We start from the raw sequence: 17815 nt of genomic DNA on the forward strand, positions 1-17815 counted from the left end.
CAACCCCCACACTTACCCCTCCGATACCTGCACGGTCGAAACTGGTGAGAACCAGAATCACATTGACAATAACAATCTCATTGTCATGAAAAGAACGTGCGAAAACCATCCCCCTTTTCACAAAACCCTATTAACCTGCTCCAAATTAATACTGTACAGACAGGTGACAGGCGACCGTTCATATTTTCCTTATAGCCTCTAAGTTTTACATGCAGTTTAAGTTACGAAAACAGCTTTAAACATCTCACATGCAGCCTATATTTTACTGTGACACGACGACTCGCCGTAAACAAATTGCCACGCCTTAATCTGGCGCATGTGAGAACAAACACCAGTCAACAATTTGCCTCAAGTTTTATGGCGTAATTGTTTTTTATAAGTGTTTTTTTTTTGTTTTCCCCGCTTGCAACCAGGGTGTGTGAGCCATAAGTTTCCGCAAGCGTCGAGAAAAGCCCTCAGCTGTGAGGGTGAAGTTTCCAACCGGACCAAAACGAGAATTTGTCCTTGGTGGGTGAATTTGGAGCCAGGTTGTAAGGTGAGTAAAGCTATTAGAACGTATACGCAATTTTAATTGTCGCCTTCTGTGAATTCGAACAAAAAAATCGAACTTTTCTGTATATTTGTGGATTTTTGGTAGAATTTACTGTAAGTCCGAGCGAAATTTTGAAAAAGTCTTTATGAACACATATCTATCACATCACAATGCGAGAAGTTTGCCTTTTGTTTTGGAATATTAGTAACACCGATCCAGCTCAATTTCGAGCAAATACTTTCAGAGTAAATGTACTTAATTTAGTCGCTTTATACAATTTATGATAAGCTGTTTTAGAGCTTAGCTCGTTTTTTTTGAAAAACGGTTTCACTTAAACAGACAAGGCTTTAAACAGACACAAGGCTCGTTTTTCATGCCGTATGTATTTCTCTCAATACCACCTGTTGCGTACACTTTCTAAATACACTACCCAAACACACGTGAGCTTTTCTGGAGTAAAATGAAAGGAACACTTTCTCTCGAAGAAGCCAGAAAGAGAAGTATTTCTTAGCAAACGTTCGCTCGATGCCTTTGTTGGACTGTTGTTACACGGCGATGGCTTGTTTACGCCTATATAACTACGTATGAACCATAGCCCATAAGAAATTTTCGACCTCAAAATACCTGTTGAACGACCTGCGATCTCATAAACAACAGTCGCAATTTCGGGCGGGGCATGAAGCCTACAGTTTACGAAACTCCCAACTTTAAAAATTAAGAACAAATCGGCATTCTGTTTATTACGGTTCGTTAACTGGCGGAAGTTTGTTTCGTTGTCAGTTTCAGCGTGCGTGGGCCCAAAAGACAAGTCCCTTCAGATTTCCTAAGCATTATATTTAGGGCGAAAAATGTCTTCGATTTAAAGACCGGAATTAATATTTCACGTTTCCCTGCATTATATGTTTCAGCCTATTTTGGACTACAGACCAGTATTTGAATAAGTAATAATATTCATTTTGAAATAGTTATCAACGTAGAATAGCTCCGCTGTTTCATACACTTCCGGTGTGTCACATAAACCATTTCCTGTTGTGTGAAATCGGAACAGCGCGTCGGAGATGTGAATCAGCAGATTTTGTCTGTATTTTTTTGAAGAATAAATATGCTTTATTTGCATTTTCATATCTTGAAATCTGTATTACTTTGGCTTTATAGGAAAGCAAGTTTGAAACGTATCTATGGTTTTAATTTGCGCCAGGCCAGGTTGTGAATTAGGATAGGACTGAAATTTGTGCTCAAATATTTTTGTGAATGTTTGGAATCGTATTTAATTGTTTATATTTCCACGCATCTCTAGATCAATGGCAGTAAAGAACGCTACGATTGTAGCTGACATAGCTAGGATAAAAAAATTTCAGTGGTAAATATTGATCCAAAAGCTAGGAACAAACAATGTAAATTACAACCGCTACTGCGACAGTTAGACAAGCCTGGGCCTGTATCCAATAGGAATTATTCATGCATCAAAAGCAGGTTATAAAGTTCACTTTTGAAGCGAGTCAAAGTCCGAAAAGAAGGGAATATAACAAAAAAAGGGCATTTTGTCAAACAGGCTTGTTACTAAAAAGCGCTCAATTGTGAAAGGAAACTCAAACACCTCGTAAGATGTAATGCCTAATTTAATTCACAGCTAACAAGATTACAGCTGATCTTTCGAGAAACAAAGAGATAGTTATTCATCACCCCTCCCCCACCCCAGAGAATAGCAGATTTTTGCTCCTTTGTGAGTGCAATCAACCAATGATATTGCCAGAAGGGCATTTTTGCTTCCGGTAAGAGTTAGAGCGCAGGCGTAGAAGGATGACGTTATCCCCGGGGGGAGATACCGTCAGTTGCTTTATCCGGTCATGGCGTATATTTCAATCATGAAACTGACGAAGCTGGTGAATATCGTCGTGAAATACGTCGACTCGAATAGGTATTTTCAAATGCGAGGAGCTCAGCTCATTCACTAGAGTTAATACTTTCACCATACTTCCTTTGGGAGTGTTTTAGGACCCGTTAACGACATCTTTTGTGTGTCTAAAGCTTAAATTCCTCTTTCCGTGTTGGAAACGAAACTTGACTTCCTCAGCTTGCGAGGATAATTGACCGCTTTGGTACTGTTTAACTGCGATTCATCGTAACGTTCCTGCTTTCTGGAAAAGCCTAGTTAATTGCTGACGACATTTATTGTGCACACAAGTATTTTCCAGTGTTGGATAGTGATTTTGTATTTGTTTAAGGTGAGTTTATTGGCGCGGAATGCTGCTTTTTGATCGATTTGCAGTCCGTGGGAACGTGCAGAAACACGTAAACTGACACTATGTTTTATGCCTTGAATCTGTCGTTCTCGTGGAGTTTTCCTAGCGTTTCTGTATTTGTTTTCGTTCCTTAAGACTGTAGAATCAATCTCTTTACATTAGCTTTTGGTACAAATCGGTATATAGTGGGATCGCGCTTAAAACTAATCATGTTGCTCTCTCGTGCGTATTGTTGTGAGTCTTTGTTTGGGCTTGTCAACTGTTCAGAAATTTCGCGAGAAAATGTCCATCTCACGATCTGGAAATATTTACAATGCTCAGGTGGTAGTTTTCTACGTAGAACTGGTTAAATAGATCCCATTTTATCCGCATATTTGATTTATAATTTCGGGATAATCTGCAATTCGCACGTACGAATGATCATATTGAGCTTTGTTTTGTATTCGTCGCATGACCTATTCGGTCTATTCAAAGCACTCACTGGAATTTCCAAATCTTGTACTCGTTCTTTGGTGTTTGTTTTTGCGTCTACTTGACGTTAACTACCGGAAATTAATTTGAAGGCCATAAAATAGAAAGAATGCTCGTCGATGTTGTTGTTTTCTTATCAAGCTTCGTAGAAAGTTCAATATTTTAGTATGCATCAGGAAGTCTCGATGCCATGGTTTGTGCTTGTCAATGCAAATTCCAGCTTGGGTCACGAAATAGCTTGTTCAAGAATTGATCGAGCAAGGATCCGATCGTTGTACTGTAAAACTACTGAAAGAAGTTCATTTTCTTGTTGATCAAAGGGGTCCGAAAATTGTTAGAGCTTTTCGTTGCTAAACTTTGGCGTAATCTCGTTAAAACATTTTTGGGTTCACGGATCAGTCGCCAGGATGTTGTAGCATTAATATATTTTTCTAAATTATTTTTTCTGTTTTTTATCCATTTAGTAGTCTTTTTAGTCTTGTGTTTTGGCATAGTGAGGGAAAAAAAAAAATATTGCTCACACAAAATCTGAAACAAGTCATACTAAATGGACCACTGTACAGAAATAAAGTGTTCATAAGAAAATAGTTTTGAATGCTTCCAATATCATGATTCAAGTTCTATCACATCTCGAGGTTAGCCCTGGAGTAAACAATATGTGGTTTCTGAAAATATCATTCCCTAAAGTTTATGTTTAAAATAGTAAAACATTTAGTTTTCTGCATAGTGTAAAGGAAGTTCTCACCTATGAAGGAGAAAATGCTGAAAATAATGTCCAACTAACTGTTTACATTTTTTGTGGATGACTTGTTGTAGTAGAATGTAGATTTGATTGTTGATCGCGCTTTCCGACTGTCATAGATGAAACCAATAATCTGATTGGAGGGGAATTTTACGACTGTTATTGCCTTTTTATTTTTTGACGAAAGGGTTACTTTTTCTTTTTTTCATGCAGTTTTCTTGGAAAGTTAGCTACAGTGTCCAACAGTCACTAGCTGTTTTTACAGTTTTAGTTTTTGATGCTCAAGTCTTTTCTTGTTGTTTTGGTTTAAACTTGTACCACATGTGTAAGGGACAGTGATGGTTTTAATTGGTGAGATGGCAGATCACAAGCTATGTAAATTCTTTTATGCAAGTTGATCAGTTGTAAACAGGAAGCCCTTTGTTAATTATTCAGTTTTTCTATTTTTGGTACATGTAGGTTTTTGACTTTTCTTTGATGCAGTTCAGTTCTTCTGTTCTAATAAATGTGTACACACACAGTTAGAATGTCTAAGATTCTCTCTAGAAAATATCCTGATATTGCTGCAATAGTTCTGCAGGGAATTAAAATGGTTTCATGTTTAACCTTGGTGCACTTTTGCATTGAATTTCATGAAATGGTGACCTATATGAAATAATATGAAATTGTAGCAGAGAGATGACTACTCAAGAGAAAATCAACACAAACTGAGTTGCTTGAATACTTTAGTTTTGAGAGAATGGCATGATAAGTTACTAGATTCTTCAGAGTATTAGGGGTACACATTTGATACCAGAATTTATTAACTAGAACTCTAAGTTTTAGATATTTATATAATTTTAGATATCCAAAAACATTTCTAGTGAAGCTAAACATGGTCTGTTATGGGTGGTTTTTTTTTTGTCAGTTTACACAGCTCATGTGCTCCCCAAGGGGGAAGAGTGTCCAAAGCGGCTCTTTTTCTTGGAAGCATGTCTCTTCAGCTTCTTGGAAGTGCTTTCAGTTTTGACACGTGACTGTATGACTCAGTCTGTAATTTCTTGCAATCTTACAAATCATGTTCTATTTAGTGTTATACAGATGTAAGAACTTTACCGTCACTAACATTGACTTGAATGAAGAGAGCAAGTCTTCTTATTATAACTGTTTTTATTTTTAGGATACCCATGGTATTTAGCATTATTTTAAGTTAAGCTGCAATCTGCTATAGCTGAAATCAATCATGCCGATACAAACGCCCCAGTGGACAGAATTTTTACAGTGTCCGATATGTACCAACGACTTCGACGCACAGACCAGACAGCCAATCAGCCTTGGATGTGGCCACACAATGTGCATTTCCTGCTTATCAAAGCTGCCAAGAACACAGTGTCCATTTGACCAGGCTATTGTTGACACAGACATTTCCAAGCTTCCTTACAACTATGCTCTGCTTCAGTTAGTTGGAGTAGAAGTGCCAGATGATTCACTTCCAGCCATAGAAAGTGTAAGGGAGAATGCAGATCAATATCGAGCGGCCAAACGTGCTATTGAAGAGCTTGCACTGTTTTTACAACCTGTGTCCAGTGCTCCAAATGGAATAGTTAACGGTAACAGCAACGGAAGTGCTTGTGTTGGTTCTCTTAATGGAAGTGGAAACAGTATACTAACAAGACCAATGCAACGTAAGCTGGTTACTTTAATAAACTGTCAGCTTGCTGAAGTTGATGGACGAACCAGGGCTATGCGTGCAGCGAGAAGCCTTGGAGAAAGAACAGTTACAGAGCTTATTTTATTGCACCAAAATCAGCAACAATTGTCAGCAAATTTATGGGCTGCGGTAAGGAACCGTGGTTGTCAATTTTTAGGACCAGCAATGCAAGAGGAAGCTTTAAAACTGATTTTATTGGCTCTTGAGGGAGGAGAAGCTCTGTCTAGGAAAGTTTTAGTTCTTTTTGTTGTTCAAAAGTTGGAGCCGCAGTTTCCACAAGCCTCTAAGACAAGTATTGGCCATGTAGTACAGTTACTTTACAGGGCATCATGTTTTAAGGTGAGTTATTGCACTGTATCTGCTATAAATGTACCTTGAACACCTACTGGTCAATCACACACTACTTGTGGACCACTTTCTTACACCTGGAAGAAACAAATTTTGTACTAGTTACAGCCTTAAACTGAGTCATTTTTGGGAAATTTATAAAGTAAAATAAAATCAAAGTCTGTATGGGCATATTAAGTTTCTTTTTGGAACTCTTTGAAGTGAGCTCAGAAATCTTCGGAAATCTTGAAAAGTCTTTCAATGTGATTGTAATTGTAAATTAATGTATGCATTCATGTGACTATGTTTTAGGTGGAAAAAAAGAGCAATGAATCATCTTTGATGCAGCTTAAAGAACAGGTACAGTAATTTTTCCTGGTTTGAAGGTGAAAGAAATATTCGAGAGTTATGCTGATAATTCAACAATGTGAACATGTATACATTTGTACATGTAAAATAAACCTCATGATGTAGGCTTGGGATATCTAAATTAATTTTTCACTCACTTGTTCTTTTGCTTTACATAGTTCCGAACATATGACGCGCTGCGAAAAGAACATGATGCACAGATTGTACAGATTGCTACAGAGGCAGGGCTGCGTATTCTTCCAGACCAGTGGTCGTCGTTGCTGTATGGAGATCTAGATCACAAGTCCCACATGCAATCCATTATCGACAAGGTGCAATAATGATTACTGTCTTTCATGTTGGTTACTTTTTCTTGCAAAAGAAAGCAAAGTAACTGGTACAGTAAGGATTCCTTGTAAGGAATTCTTGTGTGCAAGAAATTTGCCTTGAATAGTTATCTTTTAGTTACGTTGGTATATCATCAAATCAGGGTGCAAAGAAAGTCAGTTTTACAGCTTGCCGTTTGGGAAAGCTGTAGCTAGCATGTGCTAGCCCTAAAGTCTTTTCAACTAGCCGGAAAAGAATTTTGATGAGTGTTGGTTACAGTTCTTCTGTAATTTGAATTCCTCAAAAAAAGTTCATTTGCCCATCTGGCAAGTTAAGAATAGAAATAGCCCGATATCAAAATCCACCAGCCCATGCAGGCTATCGGACACTACTTTCTTTGCACGAGGCAAATTCATTCTATTTTAAGCAATATTTCACATCCTTATTGTGATATTTTGTATTATACCAGGGTGTCTTGAAGATAAATCTAATATTATTTTTGTACATTTCAGCTTCAGTCTCCAGCATCTTTTTCTCAGAGCATCCAGGAGTTGATCATTGCTCTGCAGAGGTCTGGGGACCCAGGTGACCTTTGCCAGATGCGTGACCAGTTTGATCTACTCTCACAGATTGATGCTTCGCCAGGTTTGTGTGCTATGCGAGGCCTGTATTGCATAATAAGAGGTGTTATAAAATAATTCTTTTTTGGGGAATTGATAGAATGTAATTTGTATTGCTACGTTTTTGTAAGTTTAACTAGATGTGAATTAAGTTACTTCGGTTAGTTAGTCACAAGTCACAATTTGGAGATTTGGTTTTGATTGTTGAGAAATGGTACATGATTTTCTCAGTCTGTCAAAGACAGAAGCAATGCAATTAATTCTGTAGAGATCATCACTCTACTGACAATCTCTGTTATTGACAGTGGACTGAGTCAGCTCACTCGTGCCACATGCTGGATTTGGTACTTACATGTCCATCATTTTTTTAATGATCCTTTGAGAGGAGTGCCAGCATTTTAGCTAGAACAGCTGAGTGTACTAGGCATTAAATTTCTTAACCATTAATGTTTCAGTTTCTTTGATTTTTATAACAGAGGCAGCTTGTCCAGAGTGGAAAGAATTAGAGAATGCAATGGCTGCAGTACATTCTGTTGTTCATGGACTTGTAAAGTTTTCAAAAGTTAGTGCCCTCTTATTGATTGTTTTTATTAAAGAGTGCATTGTTACTTTGTCGATCAGTTTCTTGGGTTCTATTCTCACTTTGTAATTGTTGTTCCTTGTGTACTAGGCACATGGCAAGGGAATGAAAAGCTCTAGTGATCCACCTCAGGTTAGTTATCGACAGTGATGGCTTGATCCTGAGCCAATACTCTAGATCACATACAAATGCAGTTCACTTAATTGTTACTTTATATGCAATTTATAGGGGAATTTAGTGACGACTCATTTGAATTAAATGTTGTCTTCTTTAGCCTTACAGCAACAACAAATTTAAAACCAGCATGTGCCGAGATCACTCACGAGGAGGATGCCCCAGGGGAGCTCACTGCACATTTGCACACTCTGAGGAGGAGATGGAGAGGTGAGTATTTTAATCATCTTAATACGGGTTTTTCAGGCTGGTAATTTTATCTACTTGTCTTGATTGCAAGCTGCATCCTTCCTTGGAAAGGATGCTGTTATTATTATTTTCAGCATGAGATTTCTTCCAAAAAGTAAGTAACATACTAGTAAATAAGAAGTAAAAAAGAAAAAAACAAAAAAACTATATACACAGTAAATGTATCATGAACGGTGATATGTGGGTAATTAGGTCAGTTCATAAAAAATACAGAGATTCCTCATTAAAAATAAACTGCAATTCCACAACAGAGTAAAATTTTCCTGGTCGTAATTTAATAAAGTCAATCATAACTGAACCTTTTCAGTTTTTTAAAAATGATACCTTGATTAAGCAACAATAATTGTTATTGTGAACCCTTACTTGATTACAATGTTCTTTTTATGAAGAGGGATATACCTCTCATCTTATGTACGTGATGTATCATTAGGTTCAGCAAGAGGAGAACTCGGGGACCCCGCCCTACAACAATACCCAGAGGATCGGGGCCTGGGGCAGGGCCTGATCAGTATTCTCCTCATGGCTCCATAGAAAATGGCTGTGACACAAGCCCAACTGTTACCCAAGCTCCTACCAATGCTGTCAATGGTGGGGCCAGATCTTCTCCACACTATGTTACAGGTATGAATCAAGAAGAATTTAGTGTCTTGTACAAAATACAGTATAATATTTTACGTTGTACATGTAATTCCCTTTGTAAGGGCTCACCCATGCCTCCTAAGTTAAGCCATTTATGTTGCGACTGCCACAAAGATAAGAGGAAATACAATAGTACAGTATCGACAGGGACATGGCTTTCTTCTCTGTGCATGAAACCATAATGATTGGTTTTAAAATTCAGAGGTAGGACATGCACCCTGCTACAAGGGCCTCATTGCTGTTGATAGCAAGATATCTATAGGAGAGACTAATGTTCTGTACAGTTTGTGTGTTTTATTTGACATGTTACTTCATGGTGATGATCAATAAAGAACAAGACTTATATTGCATGAATGTATATTTTTAGCAATGATTCACTGCTCAAAGACAAGGATTAATAATTGTGACTTATGTGTGTTCAAATGCCTTAGATTAGTGCAATAGCATACAGTACTACACTGTACTTCTGTCTTATGTCTCCATGTAGAAAACTAACAGAATATTTTCTGTTCCTCTATGTCAGGTGAAATGTCACAATCGACACCCAGTTACGGTCCTCCACCACAAGTAACCCGCAGAGACAGCCAGGAACAAGTTCAGATGATAAGTCAGCGAATGAAGCACTTGAACATGTACCAGAGTGATGGCTATGGGGGGCCTCGCTCACCATATGATCATGTGCAGCCATCTTATATAGCTTCTTCTGGAAGTGAGAGAGGTGCATATTTCCAGTATTACCCGCCTGGCAATTCATATTCTAATGTCGTGTCTAGAGGAAAGGATGTTCCAGTTGGTAAGAAAACTGTTTTACCTTTGTGTTGTAATAGACAGTGGCTTTAAACTCATAAACAGAGATGAGCATGGGGGGAGGTGCCCTGTCAGGCTAATGGAGCCCTAAACTGCAGCCAAGTGCAATATGTAACCTTGTCAATCCACAGAATTGCATCCACCCAGGCACCATCACACTGCTTACCAGTGGAACCTTAGATACTTACCATATACTTACAGTAGGGGGAAAGGGGAGGGAGCAGATGGAAAACACTTTGCAAGCACAAGCCATGATAATCAGCGACACTTTAACGTTTTGACCTCAAGAGAATGGCTGTAAAAAGACCTACAAGTCCCTGTGATTTGTTAAGGGCACCCCTGCATATCTCTGACAGTTTGCCAGCCATGTTTTGAGTTTAACTTGGCAACAGCAACATTTAACCAGCAGGGTTTTCAAACCATTTTGACAAAAAAAGTTTAGGTGGTAGTTTATGACCATTCTTGTCAGAACTCTGTTGATTATTGAGGCCTACAAAGGCATGATTCTTAACAGAATATTTGTCAGAGCTTCAAAGCCCTGAAGCAGCATAAATTTTGGCATAAGGCGTGTAATAATATTAGGCTATATATTATAAAATATTACCTACATATTCTTCCCTTTTAATTGTGTAGGTGTCATGACTCCACCTCGAAACTCTCCGCTAACTATTCAGGATGAAGCAATGAATGGAGTGAATGGCATAAGTAGTATGAATGGAATGACAAATGGTCACGTGAACCACCATCACACCTTGTATAATGGCAGGGCGGCACAACCCAGAAGAGACATGGCACCCATACGATCTCAACCCCATAATGGTTATCAACCTTATGATCAGCCTTATGGTTATCCATCTGATCCCACTGGGTATTGTAGGTAGGGAATCATTTAGACAGTTTTTATTGCATGTACATTTATATATTTGAATAAGTTTCTTTAAAAATCTTTTACAGTGTTCATACAGTCTTGAAAAGTCCTTGAATTCCATTTTTCCCTCAAAAGTCCTTAAATTTCTGTGCAAGTCCTTGAAAAGTCCTTGAATTTTTTTCAAATTTGAATGTAGTGGCCTGGAAAGTGTTTGTGTTTGTCTAAGACAGAATGTAAATCACAGCTCATATCAAAAGTCCTTGAAAAATGGTCGCAATTTTTTGTATGAACCCTGTTTTAGTCTGCATCACAGACATATCTAACCCTGCCTAGTTATCCCTTTAAGCCCCAGTATACACATACAAATTCTCCAAACTGATCTCTATACATTTCCTTTAAGAATTAGTTGGGAGAATTTGATAAAAGATCAAGGCATTTTCTCTTTGGTGATCATTTTATTAATTCTCATAACTTTATTTCTTGACAATGTATGAATATTATTAGGAGAAAATTGATGTTGGTCACTATTAGGACCTAAAGGGTTATGTAAGTAAAGCAGTGCCAAGATCCAACAACCAGAATTGCGTTTTGAATTTCCCTTCAACCTGATTGGCAAATCAACAATGGCTTTTTAACAGGCCAATCACGGCACGTGCTCAAATCCTGGTACACAGCTGGAGGTTCAGAACAAGGATTTTGGCACTGGCTTACAGATGAACTTAACTAGAGCAACCCTTCAAGTTGCGACCATTTTGGTCGCCATGGCGCCTAAAATTTTGGAGCTGGCGACTTGATTTGTAAAAAAAACCTCGCTAAACCAAAAGAGTTGGTTGCCAAATGGTGACCGAACAAAAACTTTAACTTAGAGGCTTAGTTTTGTCTGTGGCGCAGGTTACCATTTTTTTTTATAACGTTGGTAAAGTAATGAGAATTTCATAGCAGTGGAAGTAAGAGTTCTACTTGGGCCAATTAAGCTTTGTTTTTTTTCCACACCTCAAGGGACAAGAAGATATGTTGTTGAAAAACATACTAAGTAGTTCTTTAAATCCCCAAATTCATTGTCCTAAATTTTGTGGCACAAAGAATGAATGTGGTTAAAGTTATTATTTCATGTATAAAAATAAGCACATAATATGTATAGAGTGTTTCTTTTGTAATAATATGTAGGCGTTCGTGTCGGCTATATTGCTCGCTGCATCGCCATGTTCCATATTAGGGGTGTGCAGTTTTAAAAAAATCATACTGAATATGTCTATTTTAATGTTTCTTTTTAGTCCGCAAGCTGACTATTATAGCGCAGCATATGCTGGGAGAACGGCCCTGTCGTATGATCAAGTACAACAGGGAATAGTGGGATACCATTACACAGGGCGCGATTATTATGGACGGCCGTATTTTGATTCTCCTGATGCAGTGATGGGCAGAGGAATTCTTCAGCAGATGCAGCGAAGATGTCCTTTTATTCCTAGCGATCTAATCGATGAAAAGGTTGGTAATTATTAACTAAGTAAATTAAAGCTTGCTCCTCACTAGTGACGCGAGCATGAGCTTAAACGTGGGCGAAGCAATCTCATAAGCTGATGGGGATAGCCTCGACCACCACCATGGCTCTTGCCTCGACATAAAGCGTGAACACAACAGTATTAGGGAGCTTAAGCAACGACGACGGCGACAGTAACGAGAACGGCAAGAAAGCAGTAGGTTTAGATTGGCAAAACAACAACTCTGCACGTGCATCACGCTTTTTGGTACATTTCTTTGCCGTCACTGCACGACTACGACGTGAGCAAAAACAACGACTTTGTTTTCTTTTCCTGAACTTCGATACAGTCTTTCAGAATTCAGATTCAGAAAAAATTGCGAACATTTGAAGAACTGAACGAGATGGAATGAGCGCGATACAGTTGGAAGCAGCGCGACTTAACTTTCTAGTGACGTCTTCGGAGCCATCGCTTTCGTTGTTGTTTAAGCTCCGTACGCCAACGCCAGAGTAGGTTCTTGTAGCTGACTAAAATGCAAAAAAAAAGCACACAATTACCATAAGATGGTGTGTGCCGGAATCTTGACCATATGGGCTTTATCTTACGTGAGTTGTTTACCACGTTGTTTTTACCTGCTAGAACGCCGACTCTTCCTCTCCTCGAAGCAGCGACACAGCAGCTGACTGCGACATCCTGGACTTGTACACCTTAACCAGGAAAGACACTGGCCTGTCTAGCGCCAGCAGTGGTGTTAGCAGTAGCTCCCCATTGAGTCACTCTCCAGCTGCAAGCCAATCATCAAACTCTAGTTTGTCACCTAGGCAACAGTCCCCTGTGGGGTGGCAGCATGGTTGTGAGGCTGACATCTGGAGTGACAACAATGCCTTACCGCCCCCTCCCGGGATTACTGATACAATTTGGCAGCATGGAAATGAGGTTGGCAGATCAATTCACTTTTGTATTACCGTGAACTTCCCCCATTTTTAAGCCCTTCAGTTTTAGGCCCATCTACCTCCAAACAAAAAGCCCCCCCGGAGATAACCCCTCCTCCAAATGTATTAAAACAGGAAGTGACGTCGGTTTATCGTGACGTTTTGAAGCTTAATGGAAAAGCAGTAAGTGCCAAACGTATTTTGATCAGTATTGCTAAAGATTGTTTCGCAACCGCTTTTTCTGCTCCGGTTATAAACCCCCTAGGATATATGCCCCTCCGTTTATAAACCCTCCTTGAACCCCGTACGAAGTTACGTAAGCACAGGATATATAAGCGGCAGTGACGGTCTGTTCTGTACCGTCATTTACCAACACCGTAATTTTTCTCGTTATTTGATTGGTCTCTTTCTGTTTTCTTTTTCGTTCCCACGTTTACTTGGCCTTCACTCATCATGTTTCTACTTTTTCCAATCAATAGGTTCGTAAACTGTGGGGACCGCCATTGATTCCTTACGATGAATGGTCGAGGTAAGAGTGCATTCTTTCCCTTTTTTTGAATTTTCTGCTTTTTTATGCATTCGCCTGAACAAGTAAGAGCGAGAAAAGAAACATACCCGTAGCTTTGACTAAAGATTGTGAAAAAATTTGATAACAGTGTCCCCAACGCATTCTTATTGAAAACTTTGTTTACTTCGTTCCGATTTATTAGGAAAGAAGACCAGATTAAGAAAGATGAACAGTTCGCTCGAGCTCTTCAGGAGCAATACGATCACGCTGGCTGCACGCCGCCAGAAACTTCAAAAACACGTGATGTTGGTGATCACCAAGTAAGTGAACATGACAGCAGGGGTGGGGAGGCTGGGGAGAGTGGCGCATAACTGGAAGATAAACTTTGTACAGTTGGAGGTCTTGTCAAGTGCTGTTACCTGTTCAAATTGCCCTGATTGCCACACGTTTCTGTGAGCGGATTCCTTCTTTTACTTTGTGATGAAGTGTTCTCTAGTAAAGGAGGTGAAATGAATTTTGGGCTTTTCGTTTACCTGTGGACGGACGACAACAAAGGTTTTCGAATACGATGATGTCATACATCATATATTACTAGCAGTAGGCATGCTCTGTGAGGGATGCTATAGTATTTCGTCGTTTTAGCGTTTTCTTGTGGACGGGCGAAAACGACTCGAATACGCTACGTGTGGACGCGTATTTTTTCGCAAACGGAGGAGAAAAACTCTCCGCGTTCAAAAATATCCGAATACTTGTGGACGGGGCCCTAAGAGTTAAATTCACGATTTTCTTTCGTCCTCTTATCTTATGTTTTATAATTTTTTTTAGGACTCTCCTGATTCTATGCTGACTCTTGATAGCGCAGAAAGCGAGGCCGAAATAAAGAGGAGGAAGAAAGAAGAGCATATGCGAATGCTTCAGGAGCGAAGAAAGCTTATACAACAACAGCAGAGAGAAAAACAAGAACAGGATGATCGTAAGCTCGCCCAGGAGTTGGCTATCAGGGATGTACAGCAGGCGGGGCTTGTTCCGGATCCCCGGTGTATCATGAAGCCGTATCCGAAAGTAATCTCCCGCGGGGCCCCCATGGGGCTTGGCTTTAGCAGTAGTGGAGGTAGTGAAATTACCGGGGAGCTTGATGCGTTCAGCGGATTTAGCAGCTTCCGCGGGTCGTGTGGGTCTTCATTGACTAACAATGATGATGTCATGGATACGTCAAAGATGACGTCTGGCTGTAATGGAGACATCCGCGTGCAAGAGTGAATCCAGTTGCGTTTGTTAAATTAGCAATTTTGTGTGTAAATAATCATTAGCAAGGGCCTGTGTACTAAATAGAGTAGAGCCGAGTCAAATACCAAGTGTGAAATGAGACCCTTCCTGTTTTAGGTGTTTTTATCAAATAATCTTATCGTGTGTTCAAATAGGTCCCAGTCTAACTGGAAGTGTTTCTTTTTGGTGTCGCTAAATCTGATCTAAATCCTAAGCACTTTTAAAGTGTCGGCCTGTGGCGAAAGCTTTCATCGAAGAGATAGTCCAGTTTAAGCGGGAAATGAACGGTGAGATCTTCAATTTTGTCATATGATGGAAGTAAATATAGTGTTGATCACGTGTTTTTCACGTTTTGAATATTCCGCCTTCACGTGGAGATCTCGTGGTTACTGTCAATGTGCAAGTATTGACGCGGTGGACTGATTGAATGACAGAAAACAAGAAAATGGAAACTCCTTTGAGTTGTAATCGCTAATTGTTTTGTATAAGTGTAAAGCAATTAGACGAGTTATTTGCCTGCTGGCTTTGCAATGCGTTTTGTAGGTGGATTCTTGAATTGAGAAATTTTCGAGAACTAGTTAGAATTGAAAGCATTTGCTATTTCTCGTGACCTACCAGACCAGAAAGTGCAAATTTGTAGTTTGCTATAATTGATCGGTTAGAGCATATATTTGCTTTTGTAAAACAAGCCCTAAGTCTTTCCAGGGCTTTACAAAGGGCTTGGAAGTTAAAAAATTTACTAGCCTCCAATCCAATTAGGAATTGTTTTGAATAGTCACGCATGTCACGCAAAATTTCACAAGCGTTGTGTGAGAACGTAAGTAACGATTACATAGTGGCACTCGTATCCTTTAGTATTTATTGACTCTTTAATTGATGGAAGGCAGTCGCTTATTCTTTCAAGGATCAGTAGGTTATCTCTATATATTAAAACGTGGTGTCCATAGATTTTATGATTGTGAAAAAAAATTGTTTTGATTTGATTCGTTGACAGTTTATTGTGTCGTATTAAAGAGTTGATGTGTTTCGTCTTTCAGTTAGATTTAGAATATTAAATGAATTAGGCGACGTTCGTGAAAGAATCGTAGAGTCGTCTACATTACCATGTGATTGTGAAGATCTATTTTTTGGCTAGGTCAGCAATAGAGTCTAACAATGTCCTGTTTTCATCGTGCAGTTTATGTGATTTTTGTCCTATTCATAACGTTTTTAAACTTTTTCATAAGGTTTTGAAATTTTCTTTTCTTTGCTACATATACGTTAAGTTGCTAATTAACTATTTAGTTCTAGATATTTTTTTAAAAGTCGTGCAAATGTGGGTGGCGGTTGTAGTACGTATTTATATACTTCGGGTTTTATTTGTTGAATGTAATTTTGCTTGGAATCTTTCTTTAGGGCTTTTATATATAATTTTTAAGAACTCTTAATTTGTACGTGGGTTTAACCAGCACAGTGAAAATGACTAAAATATTTTATAATCTACGGGTTATTCCGTTGGTTTATGTTATGGTATTTCTGAACGGAACGGTTGTTCTGTTTGAAAGTCTTTGACTCGAGATGCTCAAATGCTTATTCATATTTCGTCTTCAGCAGTTTTAAAATTGTGATATTTAACAAAATACCCCAATCATTACTCCTCTTCGTTACGTATGTACCAATTGGAGGGTTGTTTAATTCTAAGAGGCGATTTATTGGCAAGATTTAGCCGTTAAAATATTGCTTAAGAAAACCAATTGTGTAAAATAGTATACTAGGTCGGGGCAAATTTTGGCGTCAAAATTCTCCTGACGTCACGTGATTCAATTAAGGCGTGCGACTTTAATTTGTTTGCTGGGAAGAATGGGTTGTTGCTTTGTTCAACACCTACATTTCAGTATATATTGAAGCTATTGCGAAAAAATGAAAGCCAGACCGTCTTGGTGCAACGAAACTGTTGCGTAGTTTTCTCCTTGATTCAAGCGCGTTAGTAAGAGAAAATGACTGGAAATAGCACACTAAAAAAGAAAAAAATTGTTTACCCACGTTGTCATATTAGTATATTTTATTGTACAATAATTTGTATCTTTTAACTCGGTAAAGAGGCTAATAAAATTGGTGAGGATGTGAGCATGGCTGTCTTCCTTGAGAATTGCTCCACTAGAAAAGTACTTTCGACTGTTATGTTAAAAACTTCCACAGAAATATCCACTAAGATTGCACTCAAACCCTACTTGCTACCACCCTTTGTAAGCGAATGTATCATGCTGGCAACAACTTATTGAACAGAACAAAATTTTCCCAGAAAAACAAAGAACGTAGTTGGAACTTTTCCTAAGCGACTGTGACAACGTTTTGGAGCGAATGTCTAACCTCCTTGCATTAAACGTCCTTTTAAAACTTGACCCATGGTCAGCTTTCCAGTAGGAGCAACTTAAACACCACGCCGTGCATATTATGCGTTTCGTATTTCATTACATCTAAGGAGACAGAATCTCACAGGCACAGCGATAAGGGAAGATGTTTTTCGCTGGTAGTGATTGCACCTGTGCTTGCTAAGATATCTGGCCCCACTTTAAATGAGACCGAGTTTGTTACGAAGAATTAGCAGATCAAAGAGAGTGTTATCCACCGAGACCCCGGCCGCTGTCTTGCCTAATATTCTCGCAATTATTACTTAACTGACATCTGTATCTGACGTCATTGATGGAATAATTGAAACACCAGCATCGGCAGGTTATAAATAATCCGGAGAAATCAATCAGAAACTAGAGAGAAATATTTCGACTTAATAATACTAAATATTTATCTACTTTTGGAACTAGCTTGCTCGGGGGCCGGGCAACATTAGCGTCCACTACAAGCTAGTTCCAGGATACTACCGATGAGACGAACGGCTGTTTTGCGCCCACCTTGAATTCGAGATCTGATTGGCTCATTTAAACATGAGCTTGTTTTGTGATCGCGCGTATATAAGTGGCTAGGTTTTGTTTCCGCCTAGCTTTTTTCAATAACAGGGGCCATTAGGCCTCTAC

At 39.0% G+C, this 17815-nt stretch overlaps 1 protein-coding gene across 2 annotated transcripts; it reads left to right on the plus strand.

Annotated features, from left to right (window-relative positions):
• Window positions 1-406: 406 nt before the first annotated feature.
• LOC140937573 (uncharacterized) lies at window positions 407-16910 on the plus strand. 2 transcript variants are annotated; one of them, XM_073387130.1, is made up of 16 exons: window positions 407-535; window positions 5148-6017; window positions 6318-6365; window positions 6533-6685; window positions 7193-7325; window positions 7777-7862; window positions 7971-8012; window positions 8155-8264; window positions 8734-8924; window positions 9466-9735; window positions 10383-10626; window positions 11892-12105; window positions 12738-13034; window positions 13510-13559; window positions 13741-13858; window positions 14364-16910. In XM_073387130.1, exons 2-16 carry the CDS (start codon window positions 5211-5213, stop codon window positions 14796-14798), a joined length of 3198 nt encoding a protein of 1065 aa, XP_073243231.1. In that variant the 5' UTR covers window positions 407-535; window positions 5148-5210; the 3' UTR covers window positions 14799-16910. The 2 variants fall into 2 exon arrangements, with proteins under 2 accessions (XP_073243231.1, XP_073243230.1); XM_073387129.1 differs by lacking the exon at window positions 407-535 and adding an exon at window positions 2355-2757.
• Window positions 16911-17815: the final 905 nt, after the last annotated feature.

Source organism: Porites lutea, chromosome 5 (genome assembly GCF_958299795.1).
Source record: "Porites lutea chromosome 5, jaPorLute2.1, whole genome shotgun sequence".
Lineage (NCBI taxonomy): Eukaryota > Metazoa > Cnidaria > Anthozoa > Scleractinia > Poritidae > Porites > Porites lutea.